Source organism: Mixophyes fleayi, chromosome 5, assembly GCF_038048845.1.
Source record: "Mixophyes fleayi isolate aMixFle1 chromosome 5, aMixFle1.hap1, whole genome shotgun sequence".
In the NCBI taxonomy this organism is placed as follows: Eukaryota; Metazoa; Chordata; class Amphibia; order Anura; family Limnodynastidae; genus Mixophyes; species Mixophyes fleayi.
In genome coordinates this window covers 167,084,729-167,110,201 of record NC_134406.1, presented here as the reverse complement: position 1 = coordinate 167,110,201, position 25,473 = coordinate 167,084,729, and the positions used below count along the sequence as shown (strand labels likewise).

General features: G+C 37.9%; 1 protein-coding gene across 1 annotated transcript in view; it reads right to left on the bottom strand.

Moving 5' to 3' along the window:
* The window catches only part of GMDS (GDP-mannose 4,6-dehydratase), a 445,643-nt gene that overhangs the window by 84,701 nt on the left and 335,469 nt on the right, over nucleotides 1-25,473 (bottom strand). Inside the window, exons 8-9 of the mRNA XM_075212984.1 lie at nucleotides 17,759-17,877; nucleotides 4,596-4,692 (exon numbers count right to left, since the gene is read on the bottom strand). Of these exons, the coding sequence (XP_075069085.1) occupies nucleotides 4,596-4,692; nucleotides 17,759-17,877 (216 nt within the window). The remainder of the gene's footprint in view (nucleotides 1-4,595; nucleotides 4,693-17,758; nucleotides 17,878-25,473) is intronic.

Below are 25,473 nucleotides of genomic sequence, written 5' to 3'. Positions count from 1 at the left end.
ACGGGTTAAAGTAATTGCCCAAACTCTCCATACCCGGGGTTATTATACATGAATAGGCATTGCCCACAATGCTCCATTCTCTGCGGACATCATCAATGATTGGTCCACAGCAGAAAAGAACGCCCATGTCTAAGTGTATAAAATGACAGGAGCCTGTCTGGCGCAGAGGAATGTGAGAAGATGGCGGGTGAGGAGAAGGTGTCAGTGGGGGTCACAGCTATGGAGACAGAGACGGAGTCAGAGATGCTGCTGGAAGGGCCAAATTTTTAAAAAAAAGTTAAGGTGGGGGGTGGAGATGCTCAAGAAGAGCAAAGAGCAAAGCCAAAGAGCCCAAGAGAGGTGTAGATGATTGTAAAAGTACTGGACCAGTACGACTATGACATTAAAAAAAAGTGAGTAGCACGTGTAGTGTACCTGTTTGAAGGACTTTATTTCATTCTAGTTTCACACCAAGCAATGCAAACGCCTGATTTGTAACAGATTTTTTTTTTTGTCAGAACGAAGAATTAACAGTGAGAAGGCCTGTTTAGATACCGCTAATGTAATGCCTGTTATCAAACAAGAAAAAATTGATGTTGAATACCAAGATATGAAAGAAGTTCTACACAAAGGTATTTCAGTGAACATGTGTAGACAACTAAATGCTTTTGGGCCCATACCTGTACCGTTATAATAACCAAAATGGCGCCTGTTTTCCAGAATATATGGAGGTTAAGCCCGCTATTATTGCGATTGTGCCAGAGGGACCACAACATAAACCGATCTAGAGCAGTGTGCAAGGTGAGCAAATGAGAGTATTTCTGGTGTTGGATATAGATTACTGATATAGAAGTTTAATGGTAAACATTTTTTAATTCCATGTTTCGTAGGTAAAGAAATCAAAGGGAATATAAACCCAAGAAAAAAAGTAGCACCTTTAAAGTGAAATACTATTTTTTTTTCCCTTGTCATATTCTGCAATAACATTTTTTGTACATTTTCCTGCAATAAAACTGTTGCATGAACACTGTGTGGTTTGTTCTGGGTATTTTACAAATATTAGTTAATAAAGGTTAATATGACTTTATAAGTTTAATAGTTAATAAAGGTATAAGTTTATAAAGGGTAAATACGAATAAGTTCCCAATGTAGATGCAAAGGGTAATAACACATGTGCTTTACACAAGTGTAATGGTCTGCAACCAGACAGGTGCAATACACATCTATACAAAACACAAGTCAGTGATGTGCGGATACCGCACCACGTGGGACTGGTACAGGCATCACAAATTTACATACACACGCCCCCCAGGTCGAGGAAGTATCGGAGAATTGCCGTGGATCGGTCGGAAATTTATACACACTACACAACGGAAAGGAGATTGGAACGAAAATATTGAATGGTACGACCGACCAAATGAGGCAACAATCATCCATTTTGGCAGACTTTCGACCATGGTGTCGCTACACACACTGACCCGACTTTCGAACGACCGGTCGTATGTCGGCTGGTTGAGCCAATTATTGGACAAAAAGCCTGTAGTGTGTACCCAGCTTAAGTGATATAATATAAATTGTATTGCCACTAAATTACAAGACTTTAGTAGATGAAATCTATACAAGTATTACTCCGGTACTGAACAGTGTAGCAGCCATTGGTGAAAGTAAAAGGACAATAAAATATTTTCTTTATAAATCTAAGTTTCACATTTGTTGCTTTATACTAACATTAAACTATCAGGAATGACTCTTCCTCATTCATCTGCTAGACAGATCACACATACAATTAGAGATAATAGGATGATATAGTACACACATAAAGGTATCAGAAGCTATATAAAACTCTGTCACTAAAAAGAATGATCTCACACACGCATCAGCCAAAAAATTCAGTGAAGTGTTATGAAATAGAAGAAGTCAGAGGGATGATTGGATTAAGACAGTCTTATGAGAAATCTATATAAATTGCTTGTACATTCTGATTTTAGCATGGAAACATGTTGATGTTTGTCTGAGACAGGCTTGTTCTGGGGCTCTCCTACAATGCATATTTTATAAGTCGTTGTTGTGACTTTTCAAGCTAGTACCTTATTCCTATTGTGTAGAATAGAAATGAAATATGAAAATAGCAAAATAATCTGCCAAAAGAACAGTTAAATAGTTAAAACACAATGTAAATAGTTTGTATGTTCTCCCCGTGTTTGCGTGGGTTTCCTCCGAAGGGCTCTGGTTTCCTCCCACACTCCAAAAACATACTGGTAGGTTAATTGGCTGCTAACAAATTGACCCTAGTCTGTCTGTCTCTCTCTGTCTGTGTGTCTGTGTGTGTGTGTGTGTTAGGGAATTTAGACTGTAAGCCCCAATGGGGCAAGGACTGATGTGAGTGAGTTCTCTGTACAGCGCTGCGGAATTAGTGGCGCTATATAAATAAATGATGATGATGATGATGATGATGATGAAATACAACATTCAATGTGGAATAAAATGGAAAATCACATTTTAAAGAAATGCAAAGAAATAAATTGCATTAATTATTGGACAGAGGTTTGACGTGACAAAGACTATCTTTGAGACTAAAATATTAGTCATGAAGACAGACAAATCTCATGTGTTAAGCTGGAATTACTGCTTTGGAAATTAGTTTAATAACTGGGCAGTCTGTGTAAACTGTCTCCAACAAGGAACCCACAAGATGGTTAGAGCATACCCACACATTGCGAACCTTACTAATTAAGGTCTAAAGTTACACTACTTGAAAAGCCAATTATAAATATAGCATCTATTGAACCATAAACAGTAAGAGTTACTAATCACTAAGACCACCAGCAGCCCACAGAAGAGCAAGCAGCCAATACCCATGAGGAACCATTCCCCACAACATCGGACCAATAAGGGGGAAGGACCAATTTGAACTTTAAACCACACCTTAACTGACGTATCCCCCTTCAAGGTTAATTGATACACTGATCCAAGTTGCAAACCTTATACCTCTTCAGACATCACCCCTGGAATAAAGATACACACCCACAATTACAACACCACGTGCGCCACTGAAACTTCAACTAACTTTAGATAAACAGGATTTGAACTACTACTCTCTCCATTAAGGCCGCAAGGACACAAAGACAAGCACAGACAGTCTACACCATCTACCTGTGTAAAACCTAGGGATGTTAATCAAAACGACTCCAGCTACAAGGACATGTACGCACTTTAGCCATTCTTTCTTAACAAACATGCTACCCCAAAACTCATATATCCTACTGCAACCTCCAGCTATCTGGCATTCCCGTCACCAATATTATCCCCACTTCAATACACACTAAATAGTGCTGCAAGACTGATCTTCCTCTATTGCCGCTCCACATCTGCTGCACCACTTTGCAAATCCCTACACTGGCTCCCTGCGTCCACCAGAATCCAATTAAATGTACTAACCCTTACCTACAAAGCCCTTAACACCAACCCTTCATAAATCTCATATCAAAATACACTCCCTCTCAGATCTACCTCTGATCTGCACCTTGTTTCATCTTGTCTCTGGTAACCACCTCTCTCTCCCGCCTACAAAACTTCTCCCATGCTACTACCCACTTAAGGAATTCAGTACCACGCCCCAATCAGGCTTTCCCACAGAAATAACATTTTTAGACACTCTCTGAAAACCCATCTCTTTATTAGAGCTTACATTATCACTGACGATACTGCTAACACTAATGAACCCTGATAACTGTCCCAATCTCCACACTCAGCCATACTCACACCACTTGTTTCAGCTGTGCCCTCTTCCACTTAGAATGTAAGCTTTCTAATGAGCAGGGTCATCCATAGCCTTTGTTTCAATGTCTGAATTTATTTTGTATGTCACTATTTTATGTATTCCCTGTTTTTCGCTACTGTACTGTGCTGCAGAGTATTATGGCACCTTCCAAATCTACAATAATAATAATTAATATTAATAATATAAGACTGATTAATTGCAACATTCTAATTGATCCTGATGGATGGTATATTTACCGAACATGCAATGTTAGAGAACAGATTACGTGTCAATGAAAGACACCTCTATAACGGTTTATAATAATTTATAGACACCATAATAATATATATGGTTTCCTGAAAAGTGTCCTTTCATTTAATTTCAGGTTTTCTTCTTATGGTGGCCACTGGATACCAAAGAAAGCATATCGAGACTTTTGACATTTTCCACCACAAACTATTTCTCCCCACTGTAAATTATACATAACTGCAAATGGAGGAACCTTAAAAAGGGATCATTAGTAGTTTTGGTTCAAAATTGCACATTAATTCCATTTATTATAAGTATCCACACAGTTTATAAATTATATATGTAAACAAATTTGAGCATCCATTAGTTCTGCCATATCAATGCTAGTGTAAAGAAGCTTTCGATTACCTAGTTTTGGGAGTTCTGAAATGATGCTTTATTTTCTCTACTTTACTGGGGTCATGAGGATGAGACTGCACATTGCTTGACTATCTGAGGCTAGTAGCAGGGGGGTAATTAGACCTTGAACAGCTGGTCAAACACTGACAATCACAGTGCCATGATTAAATTATCTGACAGTAGGGGAGATGTAGAATTTCCGACTTACTACTTCAGTTGGTCTATAGTACTTGTGATCAACTTTCACATGGATTTTTCCAGTCTCACTGCAGCGGCCCACTTCATTTTCATCCTTGCCTTCCCACCTGTAAAGAAGACAAACAGATGATGAGCACACAGCTACATTCAAGTACCAGGTTAGAAACATTTGGTTGTTGTATTTCACCCCCCAAAGCCTGGTGTCAATCCCATCTCCCTAGGAGAGTGTTAACTCATCAACAGAAAGAACAAAGGAGACCTGCCACTAACTAGAATGATTTTTCAAATTGTCGCGTTTGTTGTCACGTGTGAAATGTCTAACTTGCATTCCAAACTATAGTAAAGGTATAAAGCTTAATTAGAAATAAAGTGAACTGTAAACGTAAAGGAACCAGTACAGACAAATGTGTAAGTTGACTTTGTGTGTTAAAAATATATTTTTTAAAGAAATATTTATTTTGACTAGCCTGAACAACTAAATTAAAAAACAAATCTATTTGCCAGCACTACATATAGGGCCTGAGTTATTAAGGAGAGCAAAGCATAAAAAAGGAGTAAGTTTGCACCTTGGCAAAACCATGCTGTATTGGAGGGGGAGGTAAATTTAAAATGTGGGGACAGATTTATAGTTTGGTAGGGCATGTCCTAGATTAACTTTACATTTCAGTGTAAAAATAAAGCTAAAGTATTTATGTGCTACATGAAAAAAAAAACAGCCAGCATTTAACTTATGTGCAAAATAATACTAATTTGCGCCCCTTGCATTGTAATATGGCTTGTCTCGGAGAACACATACTCCTTTTTTTTGTCTCAATTCCCTTAATGCCTCAGGCCCCTAGTGTTTATAGGTCTGCCTACATACCAGCTTCGGAAAATTTACATCTTACATTATTTTAATATAACACAATGATATGCTTTTTACTCAATATAGAGTATGGACTCAAATATACAACTCCAGACTCCTACAATAACCTATACAAAAGATTGTGTTTCAGAATACATAGACATATAATAATGCTCCGGTTTGTGGGTACTGTATGGAATTCCACAGTGCCATAGATCATCAAAGAGCTCTTGCAGTCATGTGCTCCGGACTTTCTCAAGCCCTTGAGAAAGTCCGGAGCAGGACGAAACGCGTTGGTCCTCCACCCATTACTATTCTACTGGCCAATAGCACTATCTGGAAGTGAGGTCAATACCGGAAGTGCGTTTGCGTTCCACAGTGGAACGCACCATTAGCCGCTAACAGCAGCGGCGTGATCACCCGCTGCTTAATCTTTTCTTCTACTTGGGATAAGCTGTTTGTATTATCGGGACAATATACTGGATTTTTTGCTAAGACTGGACCTTACACTCGCTTAAACATCAAACCGCAAGTATTATACCATCATAAAACACGGAGTTATACTTTGTTTTATTGGAACGAATGTATGGACTACACAACTAGTAGGCCGATTCATTCATCTTCATCTTTTTTGGTTTATTGATGTTAAGAGTGACGGATTTTCTTTGATTCGGAAGTTTACAACCTTCATGAGGACTGATATATTTCTTAGATTATATATTTATATGGTACTTATCTTCAGCAGCACGCGTCACCAATCTGGATGATTAGAACTGTGATTCATGTATGATTTATTGTTAGAGTTCATATATTGATGAGATTGACTCTTCTCATGCAATCCCTTGGATTATTAATTGTTAATTGCTTTTTATCTGTCATTAATTGTTAATTGCCTTTTATCTGTCATTCCATGCAATTAGGTTTACAGTTTATGCATTATTGTGTAGATTACACTATTATTTAAAGTGGTACCATTACTTTCCATCTGGATGTACATATTATTTATTCATTTATTCATGGTAACACATGATCATATCTTTTATTGTATTTTAATAAATGTTTAACTACTATATAATGATTTTATAACATTATTAAAGTAAATCGAGTTGGATTACTAGGTATCTGCATTATTAGGTCAAACATTTGAGGAGCGCCCAGCACTATAAAATTTCTGAATCAATATAAAGGATAGACAATTCTGCTGTGGTCACGTAGGTCCACTGTATCTCATAGGTGAATGCAAAGAGAGAAGAAACCCAAATAGTGTGATACCGTTACAGAAATACTTGCATTATAGTTCAACCACCCAGATATAGGTGTACCAGAAAAAGATGTTATACATAGTATGACCATAAATATTTTCCTTCTACATGGAATCAAACAATAAAGACGTAGTAAAAGCACCAAGTGGCCGAGTACTGAAGATAATAAGAAAACCAGCTTATCTGTATCTCAATTCCGTGACAACCGCCTCAGCTCATCCTGGTATGGAGACAGCTTGTCTAGTACTTGATAGTTTTTGGTCACACCCAGCAGCAGCTAGCAGGTATCACTCAGCAGGTATATAGTAGAAATAGAAATACTATATAGTGTAGTATTTTAAACGTAACATTTATTCAACAGATAAAAAAAATGCACACTCACATTGTGTGAAGTATTACATGCTCATCTTAGGGCCATACATATTAGGTATGTAATCAGAAATGTTCAATCTCTAAAAAGTCCATGAGATAGCTGCCAATGGCCTTCACATAGAAGTTACCAATCGGATTCAACTCAGGAACCAGATAGGGAATAATTACCTTACAGTATAAATAAGAGAAATGCTCAGACTCAACGCGTTTCATCCTCTAAAAGGACTTCATCAGGAGTCCCAATATATATATCTATACATACGCATACATACATACACGCACATTGATCAGTCACAACAGTAAAACCACTGATAAGTGAAGTGAATAACATTGATTATCTCATTACAATAGTACCTATCAAGGGGTGGGATTAATTAGGCAGCAAATGAACAGTCCGTTCTTGAAGATGAAGATGTGTTGGAAACAGGAAAAATGGGCAAGCATAAGGATCTGAGCCACTTTGACAAGGGACAAATTGTGATGGCTAAACGACTGGGTGAGAGCATCTGCAAAATGGCAGGTCTTGTGGGGTGTTCCTAGTTTGCAGTGGTCCAAGGAAGGTCAAGTCTCATTGATGGGGATTGAAGGCTAGCCCATTTGGTCCAATAACTGCTGTAGCACTAATTGCTGAAAAAGTTAATGCTGGCTACGATAGAAAGGTGTCAGAGCACACAATGCATCGCAGCTTGCTGTGTATGGGGCTGTATAGCCACAGACGGGTCAGAGTGCCCATGGTGACCTCTGCCCACCAACGAAAGCACCAACAAAGGAAACGTAAAGCGCCAGAACTGGATTAAGGAGCAATGGAAGAAGGTGGTCATGTCTGATGAACCATGTTTTCTTTTACGTCACGTGGATGGTCAGGTGCACGTGCATCGTTTACTTGGGGAAGAGATGGCACTGCGATACACTATGGGAAGAAGGCAAACCGGCAGAGGCAGTGTGATGCTCTAGGCAATGTTCTGCTGGGAACCTTTGTTCCTGGCATTCACGTGGATGTTACTTTGACACGTACCAGCTACCTAGACATTGTTGCAGACCAACATCATGGCAACAGTATTCCCCGATGACAGTGGCCTCTTTCAGCAGTATACTGAGCCCTGCCACACTGCAAAAAATGTCCAGGAATGGTTTGAGGGACAAGAAAGTTCAAGGTGTTAAATGTGGCCTACAAATTTCTCAGATCTCAATCCAATCAAGCATCTGTGGGATGTGCTGGAAAAACAAGTCTGAGGCATGGAGGCCACACCTCACAATTTATAGGACTTAAAGATCTGCTGGTAATGTCTTTGTGTCAGATACCACAGGACACTTTCAGAGGTCTTCTTGAGTCCATGACATGACGGGTCAGAGCTGTTTATGTGGCATGAGGGGGTCCTACACAATATTAGGTAGGTGATTTTAATGCTGTGGCTGCTTGTGAGAGCTTATATCTAGAGGAGTCTAAGCAGGGTGTAGCTCAGAACTCTGGGATCTCACGGATGACCCACATGGCATTTTGAGACTAATTTCAAAGGTGGGACAACTGTAGTAGCAGGAGGTGCAGCAGGCCTCGTCCATAAGGACGTGGGCCTGCCTCCACTGTAAAACCCTCATGTGTATATGCAAGAGTGTTGCAGCTGATCGAGCAATCGAGGCCTGGCCAGATCTTTGTTACTTATGATACTACAATGTTGTGAAAAGGGCTGAGAGTAGTAAACTATACTAACCCAACAGTGATGGAGAGGAGCTGGGTCTGAATAAACAGATGAAGCATGCAGCTGTTCCTAACTGTCCCATTGAACCTTCAAGTATACATAGAGTATCAAAAAAACTTCTGGGGACATTTTAACATTTTATGCTATAAGTGCCTTTCCATTTTGAAATAGAGGCAGGTGCTGCAAACAGCAGATGGCAAACAAACTCAGTGTACACATGAAAGTTCTAAGGACCAGTCAAACAGCCACATAATCTAGCTGGTATCTGTTCCAGGTGAGTTCACGTGTAGCCCTGGGGACTGAGAGCCATTATAGGGAACTACTACTGGGGATTGGAAGCTATTGTCAGTTGCCGTTCCCGCACTGTGCATAGGTGCCGGGGATGAACGCCTGTCTCTTGGAGCAGATCCCGTCCCGTTAACGGGACATTTCTTTTCTCGGTCTGTCGGCGGTCAGGTGCACCTGACCGCCACAATCTTCCTCCACCTATCAACGCCCAGATTGGGGTTTATAAGGCATCTCCTCTCATATGTCTGTGCCAGAGTATTGGTCTCACAATTCTTCAGCCTGCTTTATCCTGCTCCCTTGTTCCTGTTATTGTCTATAGCTATCATCATCATCATCATTTATTTATATAGCGCCACTAATTCCGCAGCGCTGTACAGAGAACTCATTCACATCAGTCCCTGCCCCATTGGGGCTTACAGTCTAAATTCCCTAATATAGACACACACTCACACACAGACTAGGGTCAATTTTGATACCAGCCAATTAACTTACCAGTATGTTTTTGGAGTGTGGGAGGAAACCGGAGCACCCGGAGAAAACCCATGCAAACACAGGGAGAACATACAAACTCCACACAGATAAGGCCATGGTCGGGAATCGAACTCATGACCCCAGTGCTGTGAGGCAGAAGTGCTAACCACTAGGCCACTGATCTGACTCCCGGCTTGTTGCTGACCACTCTTTCTGTCCTGAAAATTGGCTCTGTTGTTACCTGGATTCCAACCCCTGGCTCACCTTTGACCTTCCTTCTGGATCTCCCATGTGTAATATGCCATCATTTGGCACCGACCCTGACTGTAAGACCATTCCTGCTCTCTCCCGCTGCACTATTAACTAACTTGGAGAACCGCGACCTGCGCACCCCACACAGCCAAACCCATACCTCCTTGTGGGAGTCCCTGGTGGATACCGGGGGTGCATTAGACTCCGCGCCTCCCTGTCTAGTGGTGTCAATATCAGTCAGTAGCATCCTCAAAGTCATTATCGTGACAGCTACGTTATGGAACTGATATTGGAGACAAAAATATATGCTATGGGACTAACACTGGTGACAGATGAGTGTGCTAGGAGACAGGGAGTTAGGTTACTAGCCTGGGAATTGGGAACTTTGTGAGCAGAGTACCACTTGGAGATTGAGACCTATGCTAATACTGAGGATGTTGAGCTCTGCTAAGGAACTTCCACTGTGGACTGGGAGTGAATTAGTATAAATTATCTTATATTTATTATATGCTACAAAACCTTGGAGCTCTGGATAGGGGGTATAACAAATCATATAAAAACAAATCAGAACCAGAACAAGGACATATGTTAGAGAGATGGTAGAGTGGGCCCTACTTGTGAGAGTTTATAATCTACTGGGACTAGGACCTTTGCTATAGGAATACAACTGGGGGATTGAGCACTATGCTAAGGGACGGCAATCATGTATGTGTGTGTATATGCTAGGGGACTACTAAAGGAGACAGACGAGAGAAGGTGCCTATGACTCCACCAACTAGTAGGAGGAGAAGAAGGAAGAATTACAGCAGTTTATGTGAGATTGCTGCTGCTCAGCCACCCAAGTGCAAACAGGAGCTTGGGAACACTTGGGAAGGGTTGGATGTTTTATGTGATGACCACTTCCCCTCCAATGGCATATATGGGAGCCTTTACAAAATTTTGGCCATAGTTACACCTCTAGATGAAGGTCTACAGTGGTAGAAGTTAACTCCACCCCTTACTCAACTTGACGTCTTGCTGACCAGCCAGGTAGTTCGTATGATTTCACTCCAGTCACTTTAGACAAATTAATCAGGTGTGGTTAGTAATGAGGCTGGTTGGAGAAAATTGGTCCACTATTTCTTTTATGTCGCAAGAGCTGCTTATTGCATTGGTATTATTGCTTTGGTATTAATGCTTCATAATACTTCTACATTGGTCGGCATTGCAACTGTTAATAGATATATTGCTAGATTCTGCAAATTGTAATTTGAAAATCAATGCTTATAAAATACCATCCTTATGACGATGTTGTGTGTTGATATCAAGGTACAACATAATCTCCTATATTGCAAACTATTTAAAAAATAAGCAAATGAATGTTGTACATAGCAGATGCTACCATTTAGAAATATGAAGACCACACTGAACCTTTGAACAATATTGACACCTAGGCGGTCCGTCTATCCCCGATCCGTTATAATAAGATTAATGACAGAAAATTAGTAAGGACAAGAGGTTGCCTGTTTTAGTGTACCCTGCCTAGACTAAACTATGGTAGTAATTTCCAGTGATATTGCTTCATTATTAGCAATAAAAGGCAGCCTCTGGAAAATTTTCATAGCTTAAAGGCTTTACCTGTCACTCATACAGGGTGATTCAAAATCTAGTGGTTTTACACCTGTCATTTACATCTATACACTGTAAAACTAGATAATACAGTGCCTAGCTTTACACAGTAAACAAAAAAAAAAAGATGAAAAGTGAATTTTACTTCAGATGTAAATATTATATCTGCCATACTAAGTGCATATGATTTTTATTTTGTAACACTTCCATTTTTATATCAGGGTGAAATATAGAAGCACTTTATATCAGTAAGACATTGAAAAATATGTCATTGTTTCATTCTACAAACTCCATACCAAGGCTGACATTCTTGCTAGAAAGTCATTATAAAGGACAAACTTTATTTTGTTGTCTTTTTATTTTAAAGGTTTATATTACTCACAAGAAATTGGATTATGTATTTATGAAGCATCATTTTTTTCTCGCATTAGTTATTTCTTATCGCATTGATAAGAAATGATATAACATACCTATTTATTAACTTTGTTCTGCTGGGATAGCATCTCCAACAGGAGCCTGCCTCAACGAATTGTTCATAGTAAAGTGAATGCTATGGCCAGGCAGAATTTGCAAAATGAAGAGCATGAAGCCCGCCTGGGAGGGATCAGAAGATCCCTCTGCTGGTATTATCTCTCCATACACCACAATAGCTAACACCATCTTCAGATGGCGTTAGCTGTCGGGGTCAATCTCCAAAAGTCAGAGCTTGATAAATAGTGCATAATCGCAGTCCCCATAGATACCTACAGGGACTAGATTTGCAAATGATTAGCCTTGTTACTAATTAATGCGGAAATCTAGGAAAACTGCAGTTTCAGGGGATTTTAACCTCTTCGGAGGTTGATAAATAGGCAACAAGAACAACAGACCTTTTATTGCCACATTTTTGACAATGCAAAAATTAAATATTAAATAGTTATTTTATTACCCCTAGATTGTGTTATTTTTACATGACACCAAAAATAGGCAATTTTTAAGAGTCTTTATTTGTTCAACATTTAGGAACTGAAGGCATATTGCTGATGAAACAATCATGATTTTAGTCCAGTGAATGGTAGTAGAATGTTATTTTTAAGCAGTTAATTCCTTGAAGCCTTACAGATCCAGTTATAGTTTTCCAGACCTATTGTTTAAGAGATCACTTGTACAGGGATCTTTTAAATTATAACAGCTCATGATAGAGTTCTGCTTCCTCATAATTAGCTTTCGGTGTGTGTGAAAGTGTCTTAAGACATCTAAATTGGCCACTGCCCAGAGCTTTAGCAGAGCACTGGGGTTTTGTCATTTTCTCTTGTTCCAATATTTATTTATTTTTCTAAACTATTCACTAATCCATGTCTGCTATTCAGTCATCCACTTTATTTTATCTTCATTAAACATAAACGATTAAATTGCAAAATATCAACTTTATGAGATCATAATGTATATTGTATGGATTTTATTAAAAAAAAAAAAAAAAGCCTTTGAAATTAACATGTTTACATACATGGAACGGGCAGGGAACTCTGACATTTGAATATTTCAGTAACATGCTCATCCAATTTTTCTTTGCCTTTTGTCTCATATACTATTATTATCATAATTAGCTGCCATAGTCTTTTCTGCTGGTGACAGTAAGCCAAAAATGCCATAACTTGATGATGGTGAGAGCTGGCATCACACTCTCTCAGGGCTTCTATTTTTTTATTTCAACTATAACTGTATCCTGTACTCCAGAGTCAGCAGAGACAGTGATATATGCTTTCAGCTGCACATTTCTTCAGAACACTGTTGTACCAGGTTTTGGGCTTTATTCGATTTCTGGAGTGTATCTAGTGATGATGGCCTTCGGCAGACCTGCGGTCACATGGTGTGCTGCAAACGTCCATAAATGTAGAATAAGAACCTCGATTGATTTCAGGGGATTTACGCTATACTGAATCCTGCTCATAAGGTCACATAAGTGAAATCTGAGGCTTGTCATTCAATAATTGTTTTTGCCCCATGAAGGATTAAGCAAAGTAAGAAAAACAATGAAATAATATATTTTGCAACTATAGGTCAATGTTGCTCTAGGGACAAAATACAAACTTATCGACTATGTTGTGAGATGAGAAACATTTAGGAATGGTTCTCTCTCCTTTAGAAAGCTATTGCTCCAAACCTCAAATCAAAGAGACAACATTTTGCACACAAGCTGCTGGCTATCGTGACCGATATTATTTGGTAACACTGAGTAGCAAAGTTTGGCCACCCCTGATTTATACAGTTACAGCTTTTGTGAAATTATGGAATTCCATGACAGAAAGACAGAAAAGATGTCCATGTGTAGACTATCTATGCAGTTATGGGTTGAGGAGGTTATTAAACTTATATCCCTGTGTATTAAAGACTGGTGGTAAAATTTTTCAATCTAGAAGATTACCAGTTACATCTAAAGGACAATTTGTTTTTACTAAAGATTAATAACATGCATGTAACTTACAGTTACTTTGATATATTCATCACTGTTAATGGGTCATGCAGATTGAGCCAACATTTGAAAGTGAAAGGGTTGGACAAGGGTGTTTGTAATCCATTTGCTGACACTATCAGCCATTTGTACCAGAAGGACAAGGTAAGCATTTAACCATAATAAAACAAAGGACATATGAAGTATTTATATTATAATTTAAGTTGCACTGGTTTCATGAGCGAGAAAAAAAAGGTGAGAGATCAAGAAACCGTGGAAGCTGCAGGAAGTTATTTATTTCAACAGGCCTTTATTCTGCCTATAACTCCTGCATAATTTACATATGTGTATACAATCATCATACAGTACCCTTTCATATAACTATTTATCAGGAAGAATAAATAAAGCAACTTCAAACCATTAACAGATCTGCAAAGATAAATGTTGCTAAACTGTGATCAGTGCCAAAAATGACTGAGTATCATGTGTTTCATACACAAAGGAAATGGTAAGGACAGGCCCACCTGTATTCATACTGCAGGAGGGACAGCAAAATAAGTCCTCAAAGACAGTGCATTAAATATCTAAAATAACTGTGTGCTGGGTCATTATGTACGGCCAATTACAGGCTGTATGCATTGTGGCATGAGTCAACAAATGTCTGATATTGTGCAGGTAAAATGCAGCGCCAGTCTTTCACAGGAAAGCCACTCAACTGACTCCCTGGTTGACAGTGGTGGAAAATGCTTTCTCACGTGATGTGTTATAATATCTCCCAAATGCTTAATTGGGTTCAAATCTGGTGAATGGGAAGACCATGATATATGAAAACATCAGTGGCATACTCATCAAACCATTGGGAGATCACACGTACTCGATCTATAGGGGCACTGTCATCTTGGAAGACACCACTCCCGACAGGATAGAAATGCTGAAAGACGAACATCAGTGCCAGTAAGTAGTGATTGGCATTGACTTTATCTTCTAAGGGAATGAATGCACTGAAATCATGCCAGGAAAATGCTTCCCACAACATTACGAAACCATCTGAACATTTCACTGTTAGAAACAAAGACTCAGGGCAGAAGAGTAATTCAGAGTGCGCCCAAAGTGCAGTCCATTTGGTTACAGTATGTTGAAGGATGATTCACCTTATCACCTTCCACCACTGCTCTGTAGTCTTTGCATCACTCTCTCTCTCTCAAACTCTCTCCTCTTGCAGACATGTCAACCATAATTATAGGCAAACAAAGCAGTCCAGCATTTTTACATGACCCTGATCATGCTGGGATGATGATATTTGTTTAATTTTAACACATTAACCACACTTGAGTGGAAGGTTTTGTTTTCAGTATGCTTGGTGTCACTCATTTACACAGTTGATTCCCTTTTTTTATTGTCTATCTATATGTCCATCATGTTCTTCTTCATGCAGTTTTATGATGGAGGTGGTTTCTATGTTATCCTAAAGCAGTGATAGGCTACCTGAGACTCTTTTGGGACTGCAGGGTGTGGCCCTCTAACCTTCAAAGGGCCACACATTATCCTTAATCTCAGTTAATAAGTTAAAACAATATATTTAATCAGAAGAAAGACACCTATCTGTAAAAACATATCGGCAGACATTTTAAAGAAGCTATAGAAAACAAATCTGACGATAAAGCAGAAAAACTGAGCTGGGGGCTGCAGGTGAATAATCAGAGGGCCACATGTTGCCCATAACTATCTTAAAGAGTGCCAACGATATGCTTGCAGGCTTGTCTTGCAATAATATACTGTAAGGATTGGTGGATGGATACTCAGGAGTGGGCCAGTGATGTCAAAGCCATTTAAAGTATTGATATGTCAGTGTTTTGACCTGGTTCAGATCCAGTATTCGAACTGGAACTGAACTATGTGTTGTGTGCATTCAATTGTCCATCTGAGCTACTTCATTGAAGTTTGTTGCATTGTAATACCAAGTGAGCATTCTACCACACCAATTAGATTACTTAGCTATATAAGTATTTATTTTTAAATGAATCAGCAAATTTATTCCATGCTGAAGTTCATCATTTAAAATATAAATTTACATGCAGATACCTAGTAACCGCATACTACTATAGCTATATATTTTAAATATTTATCCATAGAATTTTTTTGTCCCTTGAAACATTCCTATTTTTCAGTATTGATCATCTGCACAATAATTGATATTTTTTCATGTAAGATGCCATTCTTACCATCTGTTCCAATTCTCTAGGTTCTATAAGTTAAGATCTATTGTAGAGGAATATTAAAAATTCTAAAATGTGCATTAAACTCAAGCTTAGTAAACATGGTGTGATGGGGACCGTATTGCTCCAAGGTCTGCAGAGACAGTAACACATTGATTAGATGCAGCAATGTGTCCCTAGAAATTATATTAAAATGACAGCAACTACGCTATATGGAATCAGGCAACACCATTGGCTTCAGAAATCCTGCTGAAAAAATATGTATAACTCTTGTCGTTCCACAGTACATTTCCCGAATATGTTACTTCAAGTAATGTGCAACTGGTTTAACTTTGATCAGCCAATAACTAAAAAGCCTTATGATCAATATTACAGTGCAGAGGTCATGTATTTTACCGCTACAGCTGCTCCTGGTATGTGCAAAGAGAGAGGACCAATGACGATAAAAGGAGAAATATTGAAAAACATAATAAACAATAAAAATGTAAATGAGAAAATGCATTCACAAAGCCATCATGATTTTATTATCTGGCCTTGAGCAGGAATATATATTCAGTAAAGCTATGCAGACTATACTCTATAAACACTGTGCAACCACAACACAGTGCATTAAGCTTTGTTTTAGCTCAGCAGAATCTACAGGGTTGAAGACTAATAGACATGTTTGTTAGACTAGTAAGCTTCTAGAAGCAGATGTTTTGAACCATCAGACATTACTGTGAATAAAGAAAAAGCTAGCTAGAAGTCAATGCAAACTGCATAGGTAGTCTTAAAAGACCACTAAATGTAAAATTATTATTTCTCCTGCCAAAGTACTTACCACTAACCTTTCCGTTATGCAGGGCTTTAGTGATAAATACTGCTGGTAATGACTTATACCACTGTCGTTTAAACAAGCACCCACTTTATATTCACTATTTCATTCCACAGTCGACAAATGCACCCACTATCTACAATGTAAATCAAGTCCTTGTCATATCTTTAAAACAAAGTATGCAAAAGGAACACAACCGTTACCCATACTTGCCAACTCTCCCTGAATGTCAGGGAGACTCCCTGAAATAGGGGTGATCTCCCTCACTCCCTGAAGAGTCTGGCATTCTCCCTGATGCTGAGCCAGTACAAGATGTGGTTGGCTTCACCATCTATGGCATAATGACACAGTTCGAAAATGATGTCCTATGTCCATGTATTGATGCCTATGGAGGTGGCCATTTTCATGGAGACCAAGATTTAATCAAAGACTGACAGGTAAGACAACATTACTTCAGCAATGGAGATAGAAATGTAAAAGACACTTCAGTCTCTAGAGATTCATTAGTTGCTTTTCTTTAACGCATAGTTGCCTACTCTCCCGGAATGTCCGGGAGACTCCTGCATTTCTGGGAGACCTCCTAGGCTTCCGGGAGAGCAGGGCAACCTCCCGATTCTCGCCCCCGCAATAGATAAGTTGAGAGGCTTGATGACGCAAATATTGTGTCATCTTAGCCCCTGCTGTAATTGGCCAAAATGGTTACAAGCGTTTACGGGGCGGGGTCAAAATGATGTGATTCGTTAAGCCCCGCCCCAACATGCCCACCTCCCCCTAAAAATATATCAGTATTAATAGTGGTGAAACAGAAACTTTGAACTTATTGTTTTTATTTAAGTGTGATATATTGTAGTTGGCTAGTACATTGTTATAGAGCCTAGATAACATTAATGGCATCTTACTGCCATATCATTTACTTACACAATGGTTTTCCTGATGTGCATGAAAGCTTTCTCCACAAACTCTCGAACGCTGTGGACCTCGCCGGTAGATATCACAAAGTCGTCGGGCTCATCTGTTTGCAGCATCAGCCACATAGCCTGCACAGAAAATAAACAGCACATGTAAGCACAATTAGTGTAGTACAAAACATAGTGTCATCATTTGGTAATTCTGCTAGCCATAAAACAATATATTCAAGAAATATGTGGACTACATATTGTAATATCTTATATTGCAGTTTAAATTAAAGACCTTACATTAAGGTTATATGGAAATTTCATTTTAACCTATGAGCTTTATAGGCTTTAATTACTAATCGGATATAAAATAAGTAACCATCAGTGTCTTGTTACACAACAATAAATTGAAAAATATTCATTTTTTTCTACATACGTTCAGCAGAGTGAGTCAATGTGCACCTCAGCTGTCAGAATACTATTTTACATATATTAATTGGTGGAATCTGTCATACTTCGGAGGCAAACCATGCAAAATGAATTACCTGAATACTGTTTCAATACAATATTTGTTTCAGCACAACTTTATATTATACTGTAATTTGTTTTGCACCCTGTTTGCGATTTAGTTACTCTAACTTTATGTGCTCTTACAAAGACTACATCACAATCGGTCAATAAAAAGCAGTTTAACCACCATCCATCTTACATATGAAATGCTTCAAATACAGCGGAATTGTTTGTTATGAAAACTAGCAAAATAAAAATAGAAAGACTTGTGTCTGGATTTGTAGGGTAAAACTGTGCTGTGCCGCACCGTGCAACTATCTGGAAACACTTCCCTAAAACCTGCATTTAGTAAATGCTACAAGACTCATTATATCCTCACCGTGGCATCCCTTGCTGCAAATACTGTCACCATATGTAAGACAAAACAAATCACAGCCAGGCATAATTCCATTGCATTTTTAAAATAGCGCTTAGAATAATAAAATATATTTCTGACAAGAAAATTTTCTTATATAAGTTTAGTGTCAATGATTATTAGTTAATGTTCATAGCATTTTAGATATTTCTAAGGGGGGAATTCAATTCCCCCCGAAGTAACGCAGCGCTAAAACTATTACCGTTATTACAGTTGTTTTATCCCTCAGGGAGCTGCGAGCAAAGAGTCTGCGTTAGAACTACCGTAGTAACAGTAGTTATGCGCATATTACCGTAATAATGAGCAGGTTGTGTTGCTTTTAACAGTAACGCGGCCAATTGAATTCCCCCCTAAGCATTTTTGTGAGATGGGCTTATCCCAAATAAAAAAATATATAAATAAACTCAAAAACAATGGTTAATGATATAGAATGTATCTACTTTTAGTCCACAGTAACAGTCTTTGAAAAAAGATTTACACACCTTGTAACATACACTGCAAGAATAATAATCTCCAATTACTGGGAGGGGCAGACTCAATTGACCATATGCCCCTTTTGTCTTTCAGTTATTCAGTTACAATAGGCATTGCTTTCATTCCTGTGTTTACACAAACTAGTCCTAAGTGTGAAATAGAAACTAAATGAGGTATAGTGACAACTAATAAACATAAACACTGTGTGTGTAGTATTAAAGTTTCTGGGTAAGTGTGCATGGTAATTACAGTCAGACATGGAACAAGCACTATCCCTTCTGCTAAGTACTTTAAAGTCTCTCCCTTGTGCTGAATATTGTAGGCCTTCTCATCGGAATGTTCTCAATGCACACAGAAAAATGCCTTTGTTTTGCACCGGCATGCCTGAATGGACAGCCCAGCGCACGATAAGGTGCTATTGCAAGATGCTTCCACAGCCTAGAAGTGCACCTAGTATACATAGCGGCGGAAAAATGTGAGACGCACACTGCAAAAGTGAAAACTGACAGAATCAAAATCTAACTTTTTTTTGAACCATCCCAGTTATTAAATTAAACTTTCCATTTACCAACGCTAATTTTGCGCTGCACAATTGTGTTTAATAACCTTCGCACAACTGTTATTCTAAAACATTGTGCATAAGTTTACATATTCAGTAAAGCATAATAAAAACATCAATAAAATAATATGAAAGGTAAAATAGCACTGGATAAAGAAGTGTATGGTTTTTATGTGAGATTTATTTTGGGGCCAACACAGATGTTTGAAATTCCATCTAGGCAAAAATAAAATACATACTGTAAGTGAAGTACCACTTATGACCAAGAGGAGGCAATACAGAGTCAAAACATTAGTTCAGTGTTTATTTATTAGAACCTTGTAGAGAGTTGCAGACTATTTTAGGGCAAAATTAATCTTTTGTATATATTTAGATGTTTATATGTTTGTATTAAATGCATGTTATACATATTTTAAGAATATACCATTTGCCACCAAAAACGATCAATACATACATTTTTCAAAACACTTTTACTTTAGAAATTCTGGTAACTGTTAAGGGTGCTATACAATAATTAAATAATACTATCCAGTGAGATAGCGAGCATGTTATGTGTATCAGGAGCTCCACATGTAAATATTATTGATGTGACTTTTCCTATATAACTTTTTCATACTTTTTTTTTCAACCTGTATTGGAGTCTAACCTAAATTTGTTGATTTTAGCCCTGTTACTGGTTGTAATACTTCTGTAACCTAAATAAAAGACACTGTATAATCAACTGTTTATATGTATTGATCATGCCATGGATCTATAGTAGCCCAATAAACTAGGTGATTTTGGTCAATTCAATTAAATTATATGGTCAGTGACTATATTTCTGGGTAGAGACATATTCATGGTATGCAGGAAATGTAGATTTTAATTAATTGAATTTGTATTATTTTCATGTAATGTACCTATTTACTCTTTAAAATGTATATAAGTTATTATCTATCTGATCCCTGAATGCCTTCACTCTATGGAAATAATTGGATTTAATTATTTGCCCGAGTATAGCAACTGCTTACATCTATAATCTAAAAATATTTTTGAGCATATTGGAGATATGTGTCTCCCCTATTTTTCAGCATTAATATGTTTTACTGATTTTATTTCAAGAGGTCCCTGAAGTCTGATGACAGAGAGATGTATCAAGCTTTCATTGGTCAACTTAGAAAATCTGAAAATGAACAATTTCTTATAGGAAGGACACGTTGAAAGGGGAAAACCGCTTGTTTTAACAACTGCAACTTGAGAGACAATGTTCCTAAGAGTTCTCTGGTCTAGTGTCACTTGTCTGGCAAAACACACAGCACTTAAACGTATAACACATTGTCAATTAATCTGCATCCATAGAGATGAATAGATTGCATTGTGGCCAAGTCTGAAGACTACTCATTATCAAGCACTCAAATATTGCTCTTTTAGGTGACCTGTTTTGGAAAGAAATGCTTTCTCCCCCATTGAATGCCATGTAACTAATCATCCTTATGATGCACATAGCAATCAAACATAATCACATAACAAAAGACTATCAAACCTGATATTTATCTTGGATTGGTAAATGATGGCTAAGAAACGAGCCAATATGCTGTTCTTACTGATCCCGGAAATGCTGCTTGGCATGCAGCTTAATGCAAGATCTTTGTGGAGATACAGGGACTCACACATGACAGTTAATGTATGTTGAGTTGAGCATTTGTTAGAATAGGGGAGGGCAAAGAGTCTGTATAGTTTACACAAAAATGTCAAAGTCAATCTACTTCTTTAATAATACCTGCAATGCACCAAGAACTACAGGATCCCTCAGATAAATCTACAAGTTTTTGGTCTTTTTACTTCAATGATGTAAATTAAAATTTCACATTTATTAATTGTTGAGATTTTGTCTTCTCATTAACTGTAAATCAAGTGTATGCTGGTTAATGGTCATTCTGACAAAGTTGTCTTTAAAAATATATGGTTGTCAGAATGAGAACATAAAATGTTCCCACAAATGTATCCAATTGTGCATCTAATCAGTGTGTAATTTACATGATAATTTAGCTCACGAAGCTTACATTTTTAAAACTTTGCTAGCAATATATACGACAATGGCACTTTAGATGATAAGTTTATTCCAGTAACTCAGAAATCAAAGTTATGGTAGTGCATGTGAAGTGTTTTGATACATGGGCACAGAAGTCCTTAGCAAAATCTAATATCTTTATTTTCCACAGCAGACTTCTCTAAGAAGACTAATATTGTATGTATTAAAGCTGCCAGATGCTTTCATCATCATCATCATCATCATTTATTTATATAGTGCCACTGATTCCGCAGCGCTGTACAGAGAACTCACTCACATCAGTCCCTGCCACATTGGAGCTTACAGTCTAAATTCCCTAACATACCAGTGGCGCACGGCACGCAGGGGGGGTTTCTGAGTCTCTAGAAACCCCCCCCCCCCTGTGCTAACTAAGTGGCCACTGTCCTAAACAGCAGCCGCGGCGCTGTCAAAGAAGCGTCCGCGGCGGTGCTGTATTGTATACAGCACCGCCGCAGACGCTTCTTAGACAGCGCCGCGGCTGCTGTATAGGACAGCGCTGGCGAAATGGAGCAGCTCTCTCTGTTTTTTTTTTTGGGTCGGCGGGGAGAACCCCCCCCCCCCCGACAATCCTCCGTGCACCCCTGCATACAAACACAGACAGAGAGAGAGAGACAGAAAGACTAGGGTCAATTTTGATAGCAGCCAATTAACCTACTAGTATGTTTTTGGAGTGCAGTGCAGTGGATATTGTCAGTACTGACAGTGATCATGCTTTATACAATGCCCAGTTTTAGCATCACTCTCACATACCCCCAGGTTACTGCACAAAAGTACACTGGAATGTATTAATTCCAATATAAGGCACCCTCTTTATGCATATAACAGCAGACTTTTCCTGAATGTTAAGCCTCAAAATAAATAGAAAGTACTGTATTTATTATTTGCTTGTATAGTAAAAATACATATTTTATTTATTTTCTTTGTTTACACATATACTTTGACTATGTATAATAATATGATAGTACATAGTTACATATATGCAAGCAAAGCACTACAAATGACTCCTGTAATAAATGACTAACCAAAGAGAAAGTTGTGTTAAATATAGCAAACACTAAAGCGATTTCTACGTTCTTCACAAAGAAAAACAAGTTCTGGTAACAAGTTTGAGTGTGTGCGTGTGTGCGTGTGTGTGGGGGGGGGGGGGGAGTCACTTTTCTGTACTCATAATAAAAAGGAAACAGTCATACAACTTACAAGCTCTGATTGGATAATGTTTGTTTTCCCTGCTTATGCCGTGTCTGAAATTTGCATACCGTACAAGTTACTTGTCTGGAACGAGTGCCAGAAATCTGCAGTTACAACAATGGTCAGACAGACTCTCCCAGGACCCTGACCTACCAATTTCTAGGCATTTCCTCTCATGGTTCACATTGTACCAGACCTCAGTCTGAGAACGAGAAATGAGAGAAGCATAGTGGCTGATTTATTTATCATTACTGGATCTTTTACTAGTCTTAACAGAGGAGAAAAACTTTGTTTAAATTCCACCGAGTATAATTAATGGTCATTGAGACGTAAATGAAGAACAGGTGACATTTGGAATTAGAAGATAAATGATCCAGTGTTTTAGTGTGATAATGGGTTAGTAATTGCTATAAAGCTAAGGAATATTGAACCCCATCATAATGCTAGATCATGTCCAGAGCACAAAGGCCTCTGTGTGAGAGCTACTCAGCCGTTTACCTCCTTATACAGCTGCACAGTTGATTTGGTCCATTTATTCCCTGATGGACTGCACAACTCAGGCAAAAGTTCACCAATTCTCACCTTCCTGTTCACATGCTGAACCACATGACCCATGACACGGATAGGCCACAATCTCAGATATAATCACTGCAACCTCTTGGCTATCTTTGTATAGGTCACATATTTTAAGAATTGTAGAAACTTTTTTAAATCACTTTTTCTTTTATAGGATTAAAAGAAACATGAACTTTATGTTACCTTTTACCCCATAATTAAGGGTTTAAGTTCAGTATTAAACCCGTGTACAATAATATTAAGAGAGGCTATCTGTTCTTGCATAAAATAGGTTATAGTATATATATATATATATATATATATATATATATATATATATATATATATATATATATATATACCCCCATACATGCATACATACACTTATAAACTACATATACACACACTATATACGTATGCATATTACACCTACATACATATAACAGTTTACAGTATAGGTCAAAGGACAAAACTTAAAGGGAGGTAGATATTGGCATTATAAAGAGAGTGACATATAATGGAATTAATGCTTTTGAACACATTTTTGTGCCAAGATAGTACCTGGTGATAAGTGAAGGTGGGGTTAGAAGGGGATCGCTCTCATCTGTATATACAAAATATCTAAATAACTTAATATCATTAAGCTTCTATGACTCATTTTACCAGAGGACAAATCTGATAGGAAGTTATACAGAGTGAAGCACTCAACTGCTTAAGTGTAGAGGGTAGATTGCCAAGATAATGCACTCTCTGGAGCTACGTGACTTAGACACCTGCTTTGCATGCTTTACCAATGTCTGCTGCCAAAAAGAAAATGCATGATATAAAAAGAACCTCATACATGCCTATTCAAGTGATAAAGGCTAGTTAAAAACAGAATTTGAAATCCCTTGGCTTTGTAATAATATATAAGGGAAACACCCACTGCAGATACACTTGTATGCATTTCACACCTGGACTAGTGAAGGAGAAAAACCTCAAGTGGATTAACAAATACTGAACTGAATGTACATAGACTTCTCTCAGACATTTCAGGGCATGATGAGACTATCTAACTTCCCCTCCTTCCGTTCAGCATCCAGCACAGTAATACTTATTAACTGTGCTATCACCCATGACAAACAAGGCTCGTTAATCAAACTTATGTTTAACCAACTTTATCTAAGATTCCTTTGCTTGTGCTTCTGTAGAAGTGTTATAAACACTGCAATACTTTTACAGACCTACACAATATACATATAACTGATATATTCCCATTATCTCCTTCAATAAGAATAGGCATACCCTAAACTGAGATTTTGAGACAACTAGCAACATTAAAAAAAACTGCAAAAAATAAAAAGAAAAAAAAAACCTTATAACCAATGGAAACTGTTCATTTCACAATATAAATTTTGGATATTTTACATAAAGTCCTTTACCCAATCAAACAACAACAATACTGTGTTAGTCTTTGATGACAACTTTAGCACCAGTGCTGCGAAATATAGGCAAATGTGTCAAAAAAATAAATAGATTGTCGGAAGCGAAACTGACAAATATTTTAACGGTCTGTCCAAAATCGCTGGTGAAGAGAAAGAACAAGTTCATAATTTTGCCCAAAAAACTGATAAGAAGTAAAAAAATATTGTTAGAAATACTTATTTTATTTGCCAACAGGTTTGCAATTCCCCTCTGACAGCCATCCACACACACCTTATGTCACATTATATTTTATTAACAAAATAGCACATTGGAATATTATTCATATTATTCATTAGTGATCAATATAAACCAGATTTATAGGAATGTAACAACTAACCTAATAATATAAAATAATAATAGTCCTACTTTCAAACTAGTGGATTGATGTGAATGATCTCACAGATGAATACTGTTTACCGCAATAGGCTAAACGTTTTTCATTTGGAAAGTCAGTCAGTCCCTTGATTTATTAACATTTCCTGAACTTGATATTGCCAAGAA